This window comes from Lactuca saligna, chromosome 6 (genome assembly GCF_052625555.1).
Source record: "Lactuca saligna cultivar CGN05327 chromosome 6, ASM5262555v1, whole genome shotgun sequence".
NCBI lineage: Eukaryota > Viridiplantae > Streptophyta > Magnoliopsida > Asterales > Asteraceae > Lactuca > Lactuca saligna.
Window position 1 is genome coordinate 40,879,788 of NC_136422.1, and position 15,344 is coordinate 40,895,131.

At 31.2% G+C, this 15,344-nt stretch overlaps 2 protein-coding genes across 2 annotated transcripts; both read right to left on the reverse strand.

Moving 5' to 3' along the window:
- Positions 1-8,269: 8,269 nt before the first annotated feature.
- On the reverse strand, positions 8,270-10,218 carry LOC145001207 (thioredoxin-like 1-2, chloroplastic). The gene is made up of 4 exons (XM_078960562.1): positions 9,831-10,218; positions 9,203-9,379; positions 8,944-9,108; positions 8,270-8,845 (listed from the first exon to the last, which is right to left on the reverse strand). The coding sequence occupies exons 1-4, from the start codon at positions 10,068-10,070 to the stop codon at positions 8,546-8,548; spliced, it is 882 nt and encodes a 293-aa protein (XP_078816688.1). The 5' UTR covers positions 10,071-10,218; the 3' UTR covers positions 8,270-8,545.
- Positions 10,219-10,727: 509 nt separating this feature from the next.
- On the reverse strand, positions 10,728-14,342 carry LOC145003189 (RNA-binding (RRM/RBD/RNP motifs) family protein). The gene is made up of 13 exons (XM_078962320.1): positions 13,948-14,342; positions 13,379-13,604; positions 13,188-13,259; positions 12,876-13,103; positions 12,682-12,763; positions 12,450-12,599; positions 12,213-12,368; positions 11,963-12,133; positions 11,805-11,892; positions 11,662-11,720; positions 11,486-11,551; positions 11,285-11,384; positions 10,728-11,069 (listed from the first exon to the last, which is right to left on the reverse strand). The coding sequence occupies exons 2-12, from the start codon at positions 13,594-13,596 to the stop codon at positions 11,304-11,306; spliced, it is 1,371 nt and encodes a 456-aa protein (XP_078818446.1). The 5' UTR covers positions 13,597-13,604; positions 13,948-14,342; the 3' UTR covers positions 10,728-11,069; positions 11,285-11,303.
- Positions 14,343-15,344: the final 1,002 nt, after the last annotated feature.

Below are 15,344 nucleotides of genomic sequence, written 5' to 3' on the forward strand. Positions count from 1 at the left end.
GTGGAGGCTGAGAATGGAGTGAGTTTAGGGAATTTAAGGAGCTTAAATAAGGATCAAACCATGAAAATAGGGTTTGGACAGTGATCGTATATGCCCAGCCTACTCTTGGTACGCCCAACATACTAGGGACGCCCTAAAACGCCTAGCATATGTGACCACCCTAAAAATATCCATAACTTTAAACAGTCGTAACTTCTTCGTTCCAACTCTGTTTTCAACATTCTTTATATCCACGGAATCGTGTTGAAGAGCTCTATAATATTATCCAAATATCTTGGGATAAAAACTTCTCAAACAAAAATCCAGATTACTTTCAAGAACCCATCTTATGACTTTTCCCGTTTTACCCTTCAGCCCAAAACACAATTCAAGGGTTAGATCTCTCAACCATCATTACCTCGTTCCAAAAGGTCTAATATTTACCTCCTTAATGCCCAAATATTTTACACAATTAACATCTGGCCCACGACCTTGAAATAAGAAATGAAGGAAAATAGGATGTTACAGTTCTCCCCTACTTGAATTAGATTTTTCCTCGAAATCAACACTCACTTCCACTTCATGACACAACCCCTCACATAAACCAGATTAACTGAAAACCCACATATTTGATTGGCTCGAAACCTCCTTGGCCAAATGCCGTCATGCTAATCCCGCACATAAGTGAACCATCGTGACGAGAACCAACCGGTCACATACCAAACTTGGACATGCTCCTACTTGGCTCTGACAACCATTCTTAGTTAACTACTAACAACACTTAGTCTCAACCTTGATCCACTAACCGACAGTGACACTCGGGCCTACCCCCGATCCACTAACGAACAACAACACTCAAGCCAAAAAAAGTTAACCGATTCTACAAGGTCTTCGGATCGTGAATTAGACCTCCAAGCCCCAATCAAACAAGAACAGATAAGGAAGCCCTAATTATATCCCTCAACCTGGGCTCCTAACACCCTAGAGTCTAAAGCGCAAGCACGTCCTACATATGATTCCATAGCTAAAACTAATACGGATTGAAAGGAAATCCAACAGTTGACGATGATCTTGATGTGAAACTAAAAGATACAGTAGCTGTACGAAAGTATTGAACTTGGAACAATCTGACCGAGAACCGAACCTTGGCACAAGGTCTTCCTGCTACGAGGTTCCACTACCCCACTTGAATTATATTGGAATTTGACGACTTCACAGTCCTTCGGTCCCCTACTAATTGATCCCAACCATTGATATCCACATACACATGAGAATCTAAACCCTCACAACATTCACAAATTCCATCACGCATACAATCGAGGACAATATAATTAATTCATTCATAATAACAATTCATTTAAAATAGAGCGAACAAGGCAATTTCATTCAATTGATTATCCAATGTTACAACTGAACTTCCAAACATAAACAAGAATTACAGATAAATACCAATACCACATCAATTGTTAAATAGAAGAACTGAACTTCCAAACATAAACAAGAATCACAGATAAATACCAATACCACATCAATTGTGAAAATACTTTACACATGGGAGCATAGTGGAAAATTCAATTTCTTGAGGGTGATTATGGTAAAACTAACGAAACTCGTTAGTTTTGGTAACCTTAATCCAGATCATCCCGACTTGCTTCCAAAGCAACTAATGACGGTCCAACCCTAATGAAACTCTAATCTCGTTTAATATATAAACGGTTCTTCCTCTTCAGAAGAAGGTGACGAATTTTAGCTCTCGTTTTTCATCAAATTCTCACAGAATCTATCTAGTAAGTTAGCTTTACGATTTTTGTGCCTAGAATCATAAGTGTCCACTTGAATTATCCTGCGTTGAATTTCTTGCAACCCAAGCATAGGTTAGAAAGATCAATTCGGAAAGTATTTTCACGAACCAAATTGGTATCCAGATCTCCACTACAAACCCTAATTGTCTAACGCCTCATCATTGAAATCTTGTTTATCTTATTTTAACCAAGAATGTTAGTATGAACAGTCAATTTAAAATATAGTGACGACAGAGTAAACAATTCAATATTAATGCTAGATAATACTCTATATTGATGACATGCACTAGATATTTTGTTGCACAATACCTATAAGTTGCGCCATAGAAAGAAATGTAGATATATAATTTATTTGATATGTGATTATTTGAAAAGCAAATTGAATGGAATTCTTATAGATTACATGGCAAATATCAAAAAGTCACAATGTTTTTACACGAAATTGGGAAAAATCTTATTGTTTTTTTTTGTTGGCAGTGATCACAAATGAAACGTAAATTTATCACTCTAAACTATTTAACATGTTTCATAATTAACTCTGTTATTTTTTTTGCAAAACCAACCCTAAAGTTGGGTTTAAAGTTCAAATTTGATCTCTATAGTTTGCAAAAAATTACATCACATGTCTAAAACTCTGTTTTATGTTTTTTTAACTTTTTTATTTTCATTTATCTTTTATTTTTATATTTTTTGCTTGTGTGTGTATATATATATATATATATATATATATATATATATATATATATATATATATATATATATATATATATATATATACTTTATTTATTTTCTTATTTTATATACTATTTTATACTCATATATTTTGCATTTTTCATATATATTTTTTAGTTTTTTTCGAATTATTTTTTAATTTTTTCATACTTTTAATTTTTTAATTTTTTCGTTTTTTCTTGACTTTTTTCAAAAAGTGTAAAATATATCCACATATTAGAATATATTATAATTTTGATGTTTTTGTTTTGTTTTTGGTTTTCTATTTTTTATAATTTTGGTAATTTATGGTTTTGTAATTGTTTTTTATTTTCAATGATGTAAATAAGAAACTTATATTTATATTTATATTTTCGACCAAACTTCATAAAAAATAAAACAAAAAATGAACAAATTAAAATACAAAAACTATAAATTCTATTAATACAAAATAGTATATAAAAACGAAACTAAAGTGTGTGTATGTTTTTGTTTATATATATATATATATATATATATATATATATATATATATATATATATATATATATATATATATATATATATTATCAAGTTTAGTTTTGATTAAAATATAATAAAAAAAAAAGTTAATGAAAAAAAAGCACAAGAGATAAAACTAAGTATTAAGCATGTGGTGTAATTTTTTTTACAAATTATAGGAACCAAATTTGAACTTTGAGCTTAATTTCAGACTGATTTTGCAAAAAAGATAAAAGAGTTAATCATAAAACGGGCTACCGTGATAATCTATGTCCCATTTGTGGCCAGAACCAACAAAAAAATAGGAGTTTTCCTAATTACGCATGAAAATATTGTGGTTTTTATTGTGTGTGTGTGTTTGTGTCTATATATATATATATATATATACATATATATATATATATATATATATATATATATATATAGAGAGAGAGAGAGAGAGAGAGAGAAAGAGAGAGAGAGAGTAAATTACTGAAATGGTCCTTATGGTTTGGTCAAAATTACACTTTTTGTCCCTAACTTTTTTTTTTGCACTTGGATCGTCCGTCCCTGTGGTTTGATTTGCTGTGCTTTTCGTCCCTTACATACATAAAGTTACAGACCAAATTTGCAATTTTGACCAAACCATATGGACGAAAAACGCAACAAAATCAAACCACATGGACGTTCTGAGTGCAAAAAAAAAATTGGGACCAAACGTGTAATTTTGACCAAACCATAGGGACCATTTCTTTAATTACTCATATATATATATATATATATATATATATATATATATATATATATATATATATATATATATATATATATATATATATATATATATATATAGAGAGAGAGAGAGAGAGAGAGCGAGCTAGGTTTATGTATTCTAACTATATATTGTGTGGATATAGGAATCATGTAGGTCAATCATTTCAAAACCTACGTAAGGGTAATTTCGTAATCTTAACTATTAATTATTTTTCATAAATTGTTAAATTAAATAATATCCTTTTAAATAGCAGATTGGTTTTAATTCAAACCTATTTCATTTTCATTAAACCTACCCACCCTCGAGTGTAGAAGACAACCACTACGATCCAAAGTTTGGATCTTAACTGAACGCCAACTATTATTCCCTTCATTTCTTCGCCATCTTCAGAAAAATACCAAGCCATTATCGCCTCTACATGTTCTTCTACAATTCTGTTTTAAGAGTAATGATACACACACCTGCATATAATTAGGGTTTGAATGAAGAAAGAAGAGGAAAGAAAGTCCGATTTCTTGATTTCTGATTTCATTGGCATCGACACATGTATTTGTTTAATCGGAATTGCAACCTCTGGTATGTACTCCACCCCTGAAGCAGAAAGAAAGTCTGATTTCTTGATTTCTAATTTCTCACACAACTACAACCTCTCACTACATTTTCCATCTGAAATCCCAGTTGCATCTTCCATCTGCAAACCCTAGATGTATCTCCACCAATTAATGGTCGAAAATCGCTCATTCTTCCACTCACTTTATGGATTGTCGGTGTATGGATTTCATCGGAGTGCAAACCCACTAGATTGTCGGCATATGGATTTTCCCTCTAGGTTTTGTTGCCCTAGGGTCTTCGATCGATATGTTTTATTCAAATTACTCTTTTATTGATTCTATAAATTCAAAGTCTAAACTTGGAATTTTCGAATCACTTTGGTATCTGTAAATCACCGATATTTTTCCTCCTGATTACAGACCAAACTGCATATCCTGCTGTGAAACTTCATGTGGTATTGGTTAGTGCAACCTAGGTAGAACCTAATTCAGTGGATGGCTGCTATGCTGATGGAAATTCAGTGATCGATGTAGGCTGGCCAAAACACCCTCAGTTTATTACTAAGTTAATGGAAGTGTTTCATATAAATTTATCTTTCTAGTGTGTAGACCCACAACATATTATGTTTAATAAGTTGAAATTAATTCGTTTTATAGAATTAATCCGAAACATTGTGATATTTGATAATCTCGTTTGTTTTGATGATTTCCAAATGCAATGTGTATTGTAATGTACAATTTTCATTTTGTTTTGTGATATCATATTTCCTATTTCTAAAGATTAAAAAAGTGGCAAGATATTCCGACTTTTATATCATAAATTGTGTGCCAAATTCAAAATACAACTAAGGCATTTGTGAGAAGAAATCATGGATTGAAGATATGGTGAAGGTAGTCGAGTATGTAAATCAAAATCCACACCCAATAATTGATCTTGATAGTCAGTGGAACATGTTATTATGCAGAATTTTAGCCTTCTTTTAAATTGTTCTTGGAGTGTACAGACATTGTTGAAGGAAGGTTATAAATTCTTATGAAGATATAAATTCTAAAAGAAATAACTTCAAGTAAAGTAAAAGAAGCTTGGTGAAGAATGTAAATTCGGTTTGAAGGCTGTTGAAGAATGGAAAGTAAGGCAACAATATTCGTTCAGAATGGATTAGCATTTTTATGTCATAATGATTAGCAATGTAAACTCTATCAGAATGTATTAGTGTTTTACCTAGATTTCGATGTTTTTATTTGACTTTTAACCATTTTCAATTTTATTCTTAAAGAATAAATGTAATTGTTAGCCATTATTACTTATATTCTTTTAGAATGAATGTCATTTATGTATGTTCATACTTGTATTTGGTAAGAATGAATGTAATTATTGATTTTAAGATATTAAAATTATTTTAATATAAAATTTGTATTAATTAAAAATTATTAATATTGATAATATATGTTTATAGTATTCTGTCAGAATTTAATATTTTTTCAAGATAATGATAAACACATTCTTTTAGAATGTCCGAATTAATATATTTATTATCTAAAAAATCAAATTTTTAAAGTTTAGAGAATCCATCATTCCTTAAAATCTGCAGTTTTCCTTTTTTAAATTTATGTTAATTGATTAAAATACCTTTAAAATGTAATTAAATGATATTTTTTAATTATCTTTAGTTTAATAATATGTATTAATCACTTTCTTAAAATAAATAAAATTATTGGGCTATAATCAATCTACATCCGCACAATAATTAGTTAGAATGCAATAAACTAAGTATATATATATATATATATATATATATATATATATATATATATATATATATATATATATATATATATATATATGGAAAAAGTGAATATACCCTTAAGGGTATATAAGCTTAGGTTTCCAAACACATCATAATACATCGTTTTATTTTATATATTCATTATAATGTTCTTAAACTTCCACCCCTAATGTGATTTACATTCAAGATTTTCGAAATTCATCACATCTTTTTACCGTACACGTACTAGGTTATATATATTATACTTGAAAATGAAAACTATACAATAGGAAGATAAATGTGTAATTTGTAAAAACCTTGGTAGTAAATCAAGATAAAAGTTAAATTATAATAACATTGGACAATTAGAATGTATTATATGATACAAAACGATATAGTATGGTGAGTTTGGATACCTAAGCTTATATATCATTAATGCTATTCACTTTTTCATATATATATATATATATATATATATATATATATATATATATATATATATATATATATATATATATATATATATATATATATATATATATATACCTTTGGTAATTATATTATTTATATATAATATATACTATACCACCACCTTTTTCCATATATCATACATTAATAATCAAATATATATAATTTGTGTGATGCATAAAACCGACATCAGTTATTATTTATTGTTTCTCGAAACGTGGAAGAGATTGATTGCCATGAATGCGTATATATATACCGGCATTCACTCCCATTATAAGACCTCTCTTTCCTCACCATATTTACTCCCACAGTCCCACTCCATCTTCTTCGTTAAAGGAGTTGCAGGTTCACCCATGGCCTAACATGGTGGCCGCAGAAAAGTTGGGATGCAGCCAAGGATGACTTGCCGACAGCCATTAATGTCCTTACAGTGCATTGCAGCCATGCATGGATAATCCATTCGGCAAGTTGTCCTTGGCTACATCCTTCTTTCTGCTTCTCATGCTTGGCTTTTTCTTCTCGCTTATTGGGTGATAATTATATTCATCGTCTCTTCGTTTTATAACATTTAATTTTCTTCGAGTTTTGATTTTATGTTCGGATTGCTTTACAAATTATGAGATTATTTCATATCATTCAATTTCTTCAAGTTCTAATCTTATATTCGAGTAGTTTAAGATTATGTTCAATAACGAGTTTTTTTAAACAATTTTTAGTTTTTAATTTTTAAAGAATTCGAAGAAAAAAAAAAAAAAAAAAAACTTGGTTTAGGAGTATGAACCTAGCTAATAATTTTATTTGAAATTAAAAACTTCTAAAAAAGCTATTTCAAATAATTTCTTGTGTAGATTTTAAAATTACTTTTGCGGAGATTTTCAGTAAACCTAAACTTTCTTCTACTAAACTTTATTCACAAGAATGAACTTGATATTTTTATTTTAAATAAAAAAAAAACATGTAATTCAAAAGTTATTTTAAATAGCTTAATGTTTTTATTTCAAATTCAAAACCTACTTTTCAATAAAAGCTTTTCAATAAAATGTGAGTTTAATATTTATATTTTAAATAAAAATCTTTTAATCTAAAGCTATTTTAAATAGCTTAATGTTTTTATTTCAAATTTAACAGCGACTAAGCTTCTCAATAAAATATGAATTTAATATTTTTGCTTTAGATAAAAAATAAAAAAATAAAAAAATAAAATTTAATTTAAAAGCTACTTTAAATAGCTTAATGTTTATATTTCAAGTATAAAATTTCAAACTCAAAAGCTACTAATTTTTTAAATAAAATATGAGTTTAATATTTTTATTATAAATAAAAAACTTTTAATTCAAAAATCAACTTTAAATAACTTAATGTTATTATTTCAAATATAAAATTTCTAATTCAAAAACTACCTCAAATTGTTTTTAACATCAATTACTTGCCCAACTTTTATACACATAAAAACTAAACTAAGCTTCCAGTCAATTTTGCCACCAAAAAACATTTGACCTAGTAACTCTTTTATTTGAAAGGTTATGATTTCAAACGAAATCTAGATTATTATAGTTTGTCGTTCCAAAAAAATAATAATAAATAAATAAATAACTTAGTTTTGCAAAATGTATATCCTAAATTTTACATATGCACATTCATTCATGAACTACACATTAATTCATGAACTACCAAGTACGAGTAAATACGCTTCATGTGCTTCTCTTTTACTTGTTAAGCGAGGCAGTAACATCGAAATGTAGAAAGATTCTAACTTGTAACTTCCATTAAAACCACGTTTACAAGATAGTCATCTTCCTTCATATATACACATCACACACACATTTAGGCTTCTAAACCACAAGAAAATGAGAAAACATTTGCACACACTTCCTAGCATATTGCTTCACACAAACTCGGGCTCGACTTTTGCACTATTTACAAAATAAAAGCACACACTAACATAGTACAAAGGTACCCTATACACACACTAACATTTAGACACATTACCCTTTAGAAGATACTAAACACAACTCATCTCCCAAAAGATACCAAGGTTTTATCTTTACTCTCATCTTTCTTTTCCAATGCTGACTTCAAGGGCCGAGGAAGAGGAAGTGGAAGTGGTAGACTCGGTTCTGATAACGACCCAGATACTGATACTGGTGATACTGGTACTGATACTGATACCGATACCTCTTTTGGAGTGTACACAAAAGAAAGGTCCCGGTTTGCACCAAGTGCAACAAGTTCTTTCTCTTCCAGACCTTTTGCAGGAGCTAAACCGCATCGATCAGGTTTGTGTTTTGCTAATGCATCTTTAAATTTCTTGATCTGTATGATAATTACATGTCATTAGCTTCAAATTATCGTCTTTTTCTATCATTAAAACAAAAAGAAAAAAGAAAAGATTGAGGAATATGAACACGAACCGTGGCATTTGTACAGCTGAAGCTACAAACACGACCTTCAGCCCCTCTGTAAAATCGAAAGAATGGAAGAACGTGAACGTTAAGGCTATAACACATGGATTTATGATCTTCATAGTTCACTTGAAGGAATTGTACGTCTGGATTCATCTCTGCTAACTGACATATCTGTAAGAAAAATCAAATGGGTGTTGGTTAAAGATTGAAGATTGGGAGAAATTAAAGATTTGATTTTGAAATTGAAATTGAAATTGAAACGAACCTTTGGATGAAGAGCTTTGCATCCACCACAACCAGGTGAAAAGAAATCAACGACAACAAGTTTATCGCCTGCGAGCAGAAGAGATTCAACAAGATCTTCTGCGCCTGTTATTTCCTTCATGTTTGGTTGAAGACCTTTCTCCCACCATCTTAAAGATTTCCCGATGCTTAAACTCATCTGTTTCATCACAAGTTCAAGATTCGTAAATTAGTTTGATCCACCAGACATATGCCCAAAGAAACCGACAATTGGAAGAAACAAGAAAGTTTAACAATCGAAAGGAAGAACAGCATCAAAGAAGCTCATGAAGTCGCTTCCATTCCCGAGTTTTATGAACATGGTGAAACAGTACTTATGTATTCTGTAAGAATTTGTATCTGGTTATGTCATCAAGTTCTTCTTTTTATTTGTTTTTTGGGTGTAAAGAAACGATTTTTATGCTTAATGCTATGAGAAAAAAACTAAAGCCCAAATCTTCATAACAGGGTAAAGTATACGCAACAATCAAAAGCAATAACGAGCAATTGCAGAAACCCTTTTATCATAAATCACGCAAATTCTATAAAATTTTGTAAGATTCAACATTGAATGAAGAAAAAGGTTAATGAGTTGAAATCAGAAAGCAAACCTTAACATCAGATGCAGCAGCTGCTTGGTTAAAGACTCTTCTTTGTTGACCACCGCCTAAAGCCACCTTCCGACCAAAGAAATCACCGTCTGCCGATGATCGTAAAGTCAAAGATGTTGCCGATTTTGAAGAAGACGCCGGCATCTTTACCATTACAGGAGACGATTTGTCCGGTTTATTGCAAAGTAAACCATGGTTACAGGTAGAAAACATATAATCGTTACTTATAATCTTAGCCATGATTCCTGAGTTTCGCGAATTCAAATTGAATGTAAGAAAAGGGTTTTTTGAGATGCAGGATGAAAGGTTTTTGGATTGCGTTTAGTCAAAATCGGAAAAAGGGGGTTCTTGAGACTATGCCTCTGTGATTGATTGTTGTGTAATCTATACTATACGTGTAAGAGTATAAAGCGGTTTCGAAATTGAGATTGAAGAAATTTGTGGGGTCCTTTTTTTTTCTTTGTGGATAGTTTCACTTTTTCTAGGATCCGCTTTTCCTATTTTATTTCAGATAACGTAATCCAACGGTGGATGATGTGGTTTACCAGTTCATGACAGTAGGATCTGTCTTCTTTGATTTACACTTTACCCCCTTGTATTTATATAATTGTCTATTTCAGTCCTCAAATTTTGAGTTTAGTTTTTCCAAACTCAAATTGTATTCTAAACCAATTTTATTACTAACAAATGTTCCTATAATATTTTCTAAAAAAAAAAAAATTTAACAGCTGTTAAATATTCGCTTCTTTCCTTACATATACCATTCCAAAACCACCTATATTACATGTTTGAATTTGAATATTGTAATACTTGTGAGCAAATTGAAATGGTGTCTATTAATTATATGACATCTTATTACAATTTTGTAACATGTGCTCTTGTTAAAAGGAATCTCTATTTTGCTTCATGAAATACTTGTTAAAATCAATTAGCATTGTTTTCACACAACTTTGTAGAGAATTTGTTTTTGGACCAATAATAATTAACATGTAAACTAGAGATATACAATAATACAAACCATCAGTTAAACGTTAAAATATCATACTAGAAAATGAACATCCTATAAAACTCATGGGGGTAAAATGTAAATATTAGAAAGCGATGAAATTCAAGCGTCAGGACCACGATATATAGATAAGGTCCTATATGGTAGATGGAGATGCACGTGACCGATCCCTTCATCACCCACGTGGATCCACATACGTTAAAGCTTGAGAACGTAAATTGACGATATTACCCCTGTGTTGAAAAAGAAGCGGATGTTATTTGGATAAAACTCGTATGAACACAAAGGAGAGACATAAACTGATAATCACTTCGACCTTTTGTCACCTTTATTCGTACAAAACCTAATTTTCATGGTAGGCATGTGTTCATGTCAAAATCACTTTTGCATAAAGATGAAAAAGTATTATTTTCTTTTTTAAAAAGTGTCACATTTATTTCGTACAAACCTATTTTTTTAATCGGGTTTTATGTTTTACTAGCTGAAGTATTCCGGCCAAACTGAATAATCATTGGCTTGCTTTTAAACACAAATCCATTTACTAAATTCTGCAAAAAAAAAAAATAATAATAATAATTAATAATTACTTCAAGTAATCATATAAAATTAACGAAACTAATTTTAACTAAAAAGAAATTGAAAAGCATACAAGAGCACGATGAGCAATGTCAACTGATGGGAATGTTACAAATGCTTGACCCCTCATTCTTCCCTCCTGAAACCCAAAAACAAGTTTGACTTTATTTGACTTGAAATATGAGATTTTTAATTATAAGAAATTTGAATGAATTTATGAAATATTAATTTTGAATTGTTATTTGTTACCTGCATTAGCTTCACAGAAAGATTTGTTTTAGCTGTTTCAATGCTTCCAAAGAATGAACCTACAACAAAAGGTAATGGAATGGAATCAATCATTACATTCCATTGTTATGTTCAATTCCATTCCCTCTTTGATCACTACTTACCAAAGACAAAATAGAAGTCATCTACAACCACATCTTTTGACAAGTTTTTTATGTACAACACAGGAGCAGGATTTCCAGCATTATAATTCTGCAAAAAAGTAAAACTTACAATAAATATAAATCTTATTTACTCTACAAAAAGTAAAATTACAGTTTACCTTAAACATTGGAAGTGATAAAATTTCTTCAGGGGGTAATTTTCCATGCTCTAAATCTTCAACACTAGCAAAAGATTTACTACTTAAATTCTCATTCTCCACCTCCTCTACATCTTCTGCTATTTCATCATCTATTTGTTCAGTTTGAGTTTGTTTAGGAGTAATTTTAATCTGTAACAAAAAAGAAATTTAATATTAAGTAAAAAAAAGATATTAAACAAAGTGTTAATTTTAAATGGTAAATAAAAACCTGCAACACGGGATTTTTCTTCTTTATCAATGGAATCTCTTTAGGAACTAAAGTTGCAGCTCTCAATCCAACAGCTTCATGTGCTACATCCTTGTCAACAGCGGGACCCACAATGGATTCCCGTTTTATACGCTTTCTCTTACCTCCAACATTTTCCTAAAAATGTATAAATAAAGTATTTGTGAAATTATAATTATAATTATATTGACATGAAAATGGAATTAGACAATTAGTTACCTCATCTGAAGACTCCAATTCTGATTCACCACTTGAGAGATGTGAAACTACAGGAGGGGGTGGGGGTGGGTGGGTAGGGGGTAGGGGTGGGGTGGGTAGTGCTGAACGAAATGGGGCTGGAATATTCATTTTGTTCATCAAATGCAACACCTATAAAGAAACAAGTGATATAAATAATTATGTATTATAACATAAAAATTAAAATGACAAATTTAGACATGAAAAATATCACCTGTGTGTAGAAGCGAGGAACAGCAATAAGAGCATTTAGAATGTTGGTCAAGATATTCCCATCTGGTGGAGGGTATGCATATCTGAAGTTAAGTAATTAATTTAGTTTAATAATTAAAAAAAAAAAAAAAAAAAAGAACTTTACAAATGTTAGTTAATATACAAAGATTAAAAATTAAAACAAGGAAAACTTACTCAAGGTGAGGAGGAAAAGGGTACTCCACCCCAAGTTTTTCAGCAATAGGTTCAAATGCTGATGTGGACTTGGTCATGGATTCTTGCTTCAAATCTTTGGCAACATCAGCATCATCCTTTGCTGACATGGCGTTGTTCCCTAACTTTGGTTTGTTTTGCTGAGTTTTGGTATCATGCGGTGATGTTGTAGCTCTCTCAACTGACAAGACTTTACCAAGAAAACGTAACCTGATTGGATATTAATCAGCTACATAACTTAAAATTCTATAAAGATATAAAAATTTGTAAGCTTTGAATTAGTTAATTAATTACCCATTCAATTGGCGTTGTGCTTGAGTTGCTAAACCTTCATTATTGAAATCAACAAATGCACAGTTTCTCATCCTGCATTAATAAGACTCATGTCAATTAATTCAAATCAAGAAAACATTAAGTTAAGATTATTTTATCTTTCAAGTTTCAACAGTTGAGAATGAAGTTATGAAAAATGTGAATCACAGTACCTTCCAGTAGTGCATGGACGAACAGAAGAAGCACCATAATGGGAAAAAAGACGAGTGAGGGTATCATGGGGAATAGCTTCAGGAAGATGACGTATCAAGAGTGTAGTAGATGTTTCTTTTTCTGGTGGTTTTGTTGAAACTTCGCCCATGTTTTGAAATGCATGATTGTATATCCCTTGAGGATTAGGTAGTGGTTGAAAAGGTGGAACATTTGCCATTAGAGCATCTGCAGTGATGAGTCAATTAATTAGTCATTGTTTTCAAAGCTTGGTTGAATTGAATCGCAAATATAGAAAGAGAGAAGAAAATGAATCGGATGTCTAATGCGCCAACATTAAAATTAAAACCATATTCAATTGATTCTCATGGACAATACGTCGAACACCTTGTGTGCACCTGTTCTATCAACCCACAAAAAACATATCACAAGCAATGAAAAAACCCTAACTTGAAACGCAAATTATACATCATGTAGAACACATCCCCATTCCCAATACCACCACCATCCCACCAAATTAGTTACAATTTCTGAGAAAGAAAATTAGCGGGAATTTGAATTGGAGGCGTACCTGTAAAACCTCAGTCGAAGCTTATTTTCTTAACAAATTTCCACCCAGATGGCCAAATGGTAAATTGAGTGTATGTTGATCAAAATACACAGCTAACGGTGGAAATGTAGAATCAGATAGAAGACAGAAAGTGAACACGAGAGCAGTCGAGCTCGAGCACGATGCTTGACTACGGGCCTTACGCCTAAGACTCAGCAGATTTCAATATTTCATAATCAAGATCAGCCCAAATTGGTTTCTTCAAGAGTGGGCCTATTGGAACCCCAATCGGAATACGGAAGTCGGAACTTGCCAATCAATCATTTTCCTCTTCCCCACAAAAATGTACATCGAACTTGAAAGCCATGATTTTTCTAAAACTTAGCAATGCGATGCATTTAGGGGTATTTGGTTATTGGTATTCTGGTTAATTGTTGAAAATAATTATTTTGTATGCAACAGTTATATACTTATATGCTTGTATAATAGAAATGGATATAAATAAAATAAAAGATAGTAGTTTTATTTTGCCTTGTGTTATGCTTAAGAGGTCTTGATTAATAAATAATAATAATTAATTACAAACATAAAAATGCTAATTTTATGGTGTTTGTTACTTTTTTGTATTTAAAGCACACTAATTAAGTAATTACATTAAATTAAAATATTATTTTAATTAAAACAAATTATTCTATATTATAAATATATATAATTATATAACAGAAAATGCTATAGCTAATCAACTAACTTTTGAATTTAACATATTTATTTTAATTAACGATTATAATTTGAGAAAATGATAAAAATAGCTATTTACATTAATGATATTACAAAAATAGCCAAAAAAAATCGAAATTACAAAATTAGCCAACGATTTCGCAGATGGAGATGCCCCATCTGCGAAATGAGCATCTCATCTGCGAATGTACAATGTAACGACCCGTTCCCGGTACGTTAATTCATTGGTAATTGTTGTAAGTTTTCAAGAGGGACTCGGCGAGTTCTAGCCTGACTCGCCGAGTAGGGTCGCGCCTGAGGGCACGCGTGAGCCGGGGACTCGGCGAGTCCATATCCCTGACTCGGCGAGTCCATCCGTCTGGGTGAAACCCTAAATCCCCGGGTTGCCCACTATTTATACCACCTTATAGCCCCCATCCTCGCCTCCCTCACCCTGAGAACGCAGTGTTAGAACCCTAAACCTCCCTTGAAGAGCTTATATGTGTTTTGGTGCCATTTTGTGAAGGTGTGAAGAAGGAGAAGAAGGAAGAAGCAAGGAGAAGTGTTGTAGTGCAAAGATCCAAGGCCAAATCAGAGTTAATTGAGGTATTTTCGGAGTTCCATCTTGTTATATGCTTTAAACTTCCATTAGAGCTCTCCTAAGAGCTAGTTGATGCTTGTTCCAAGCCTTACACTTGCAT

Bases quoted from the DNA above. Each gene is read 5' to 3' on its own strand.
- LOC145001207 (XM_078960562.1), bottom strand. From the start codon at position 10,070: ATGGCTAAGATTATAAGTAACGATTATATGTTTTCTACCTGTAACCAT. The intron at 9,380-9,830 runs GTTTGCTTTCTG...GTGATGAAACAG, and splicing joins CTGCTGCATCTGATGTTAAG to ATGAGTTTAAGCATCGGGAA. The intron at 9,109-9,202 runs GTTCGTTTCAAT...TTTTTCTTACAG, and splicing joins GCAAAGCTCTTCATCCAAAG to ATATGTCAGTTAGCAGAGAT.
- LOC145003189 (XM_078962320.1), bottom strand. From the start codon at position 13,596: ATGGCAAATGTTCCACCTTTTCAACCACTACCTAATCCTCAAGGGATA. The intron at 12,764-12,875 runs GTAAGTTTTCCT...ACTTAACTTCAG, and splicing joins CCTTTTCCTCCTCACCTTGA to ATATGCATACCCTCCACCAG. The intron at 11,893-11,962 runs GTAAACTGTAAT...ACTTTTTTGCAG, and splicing joins TATCACTTCCAATGTTTAAG to AATTATAATGCTGGAAATCC.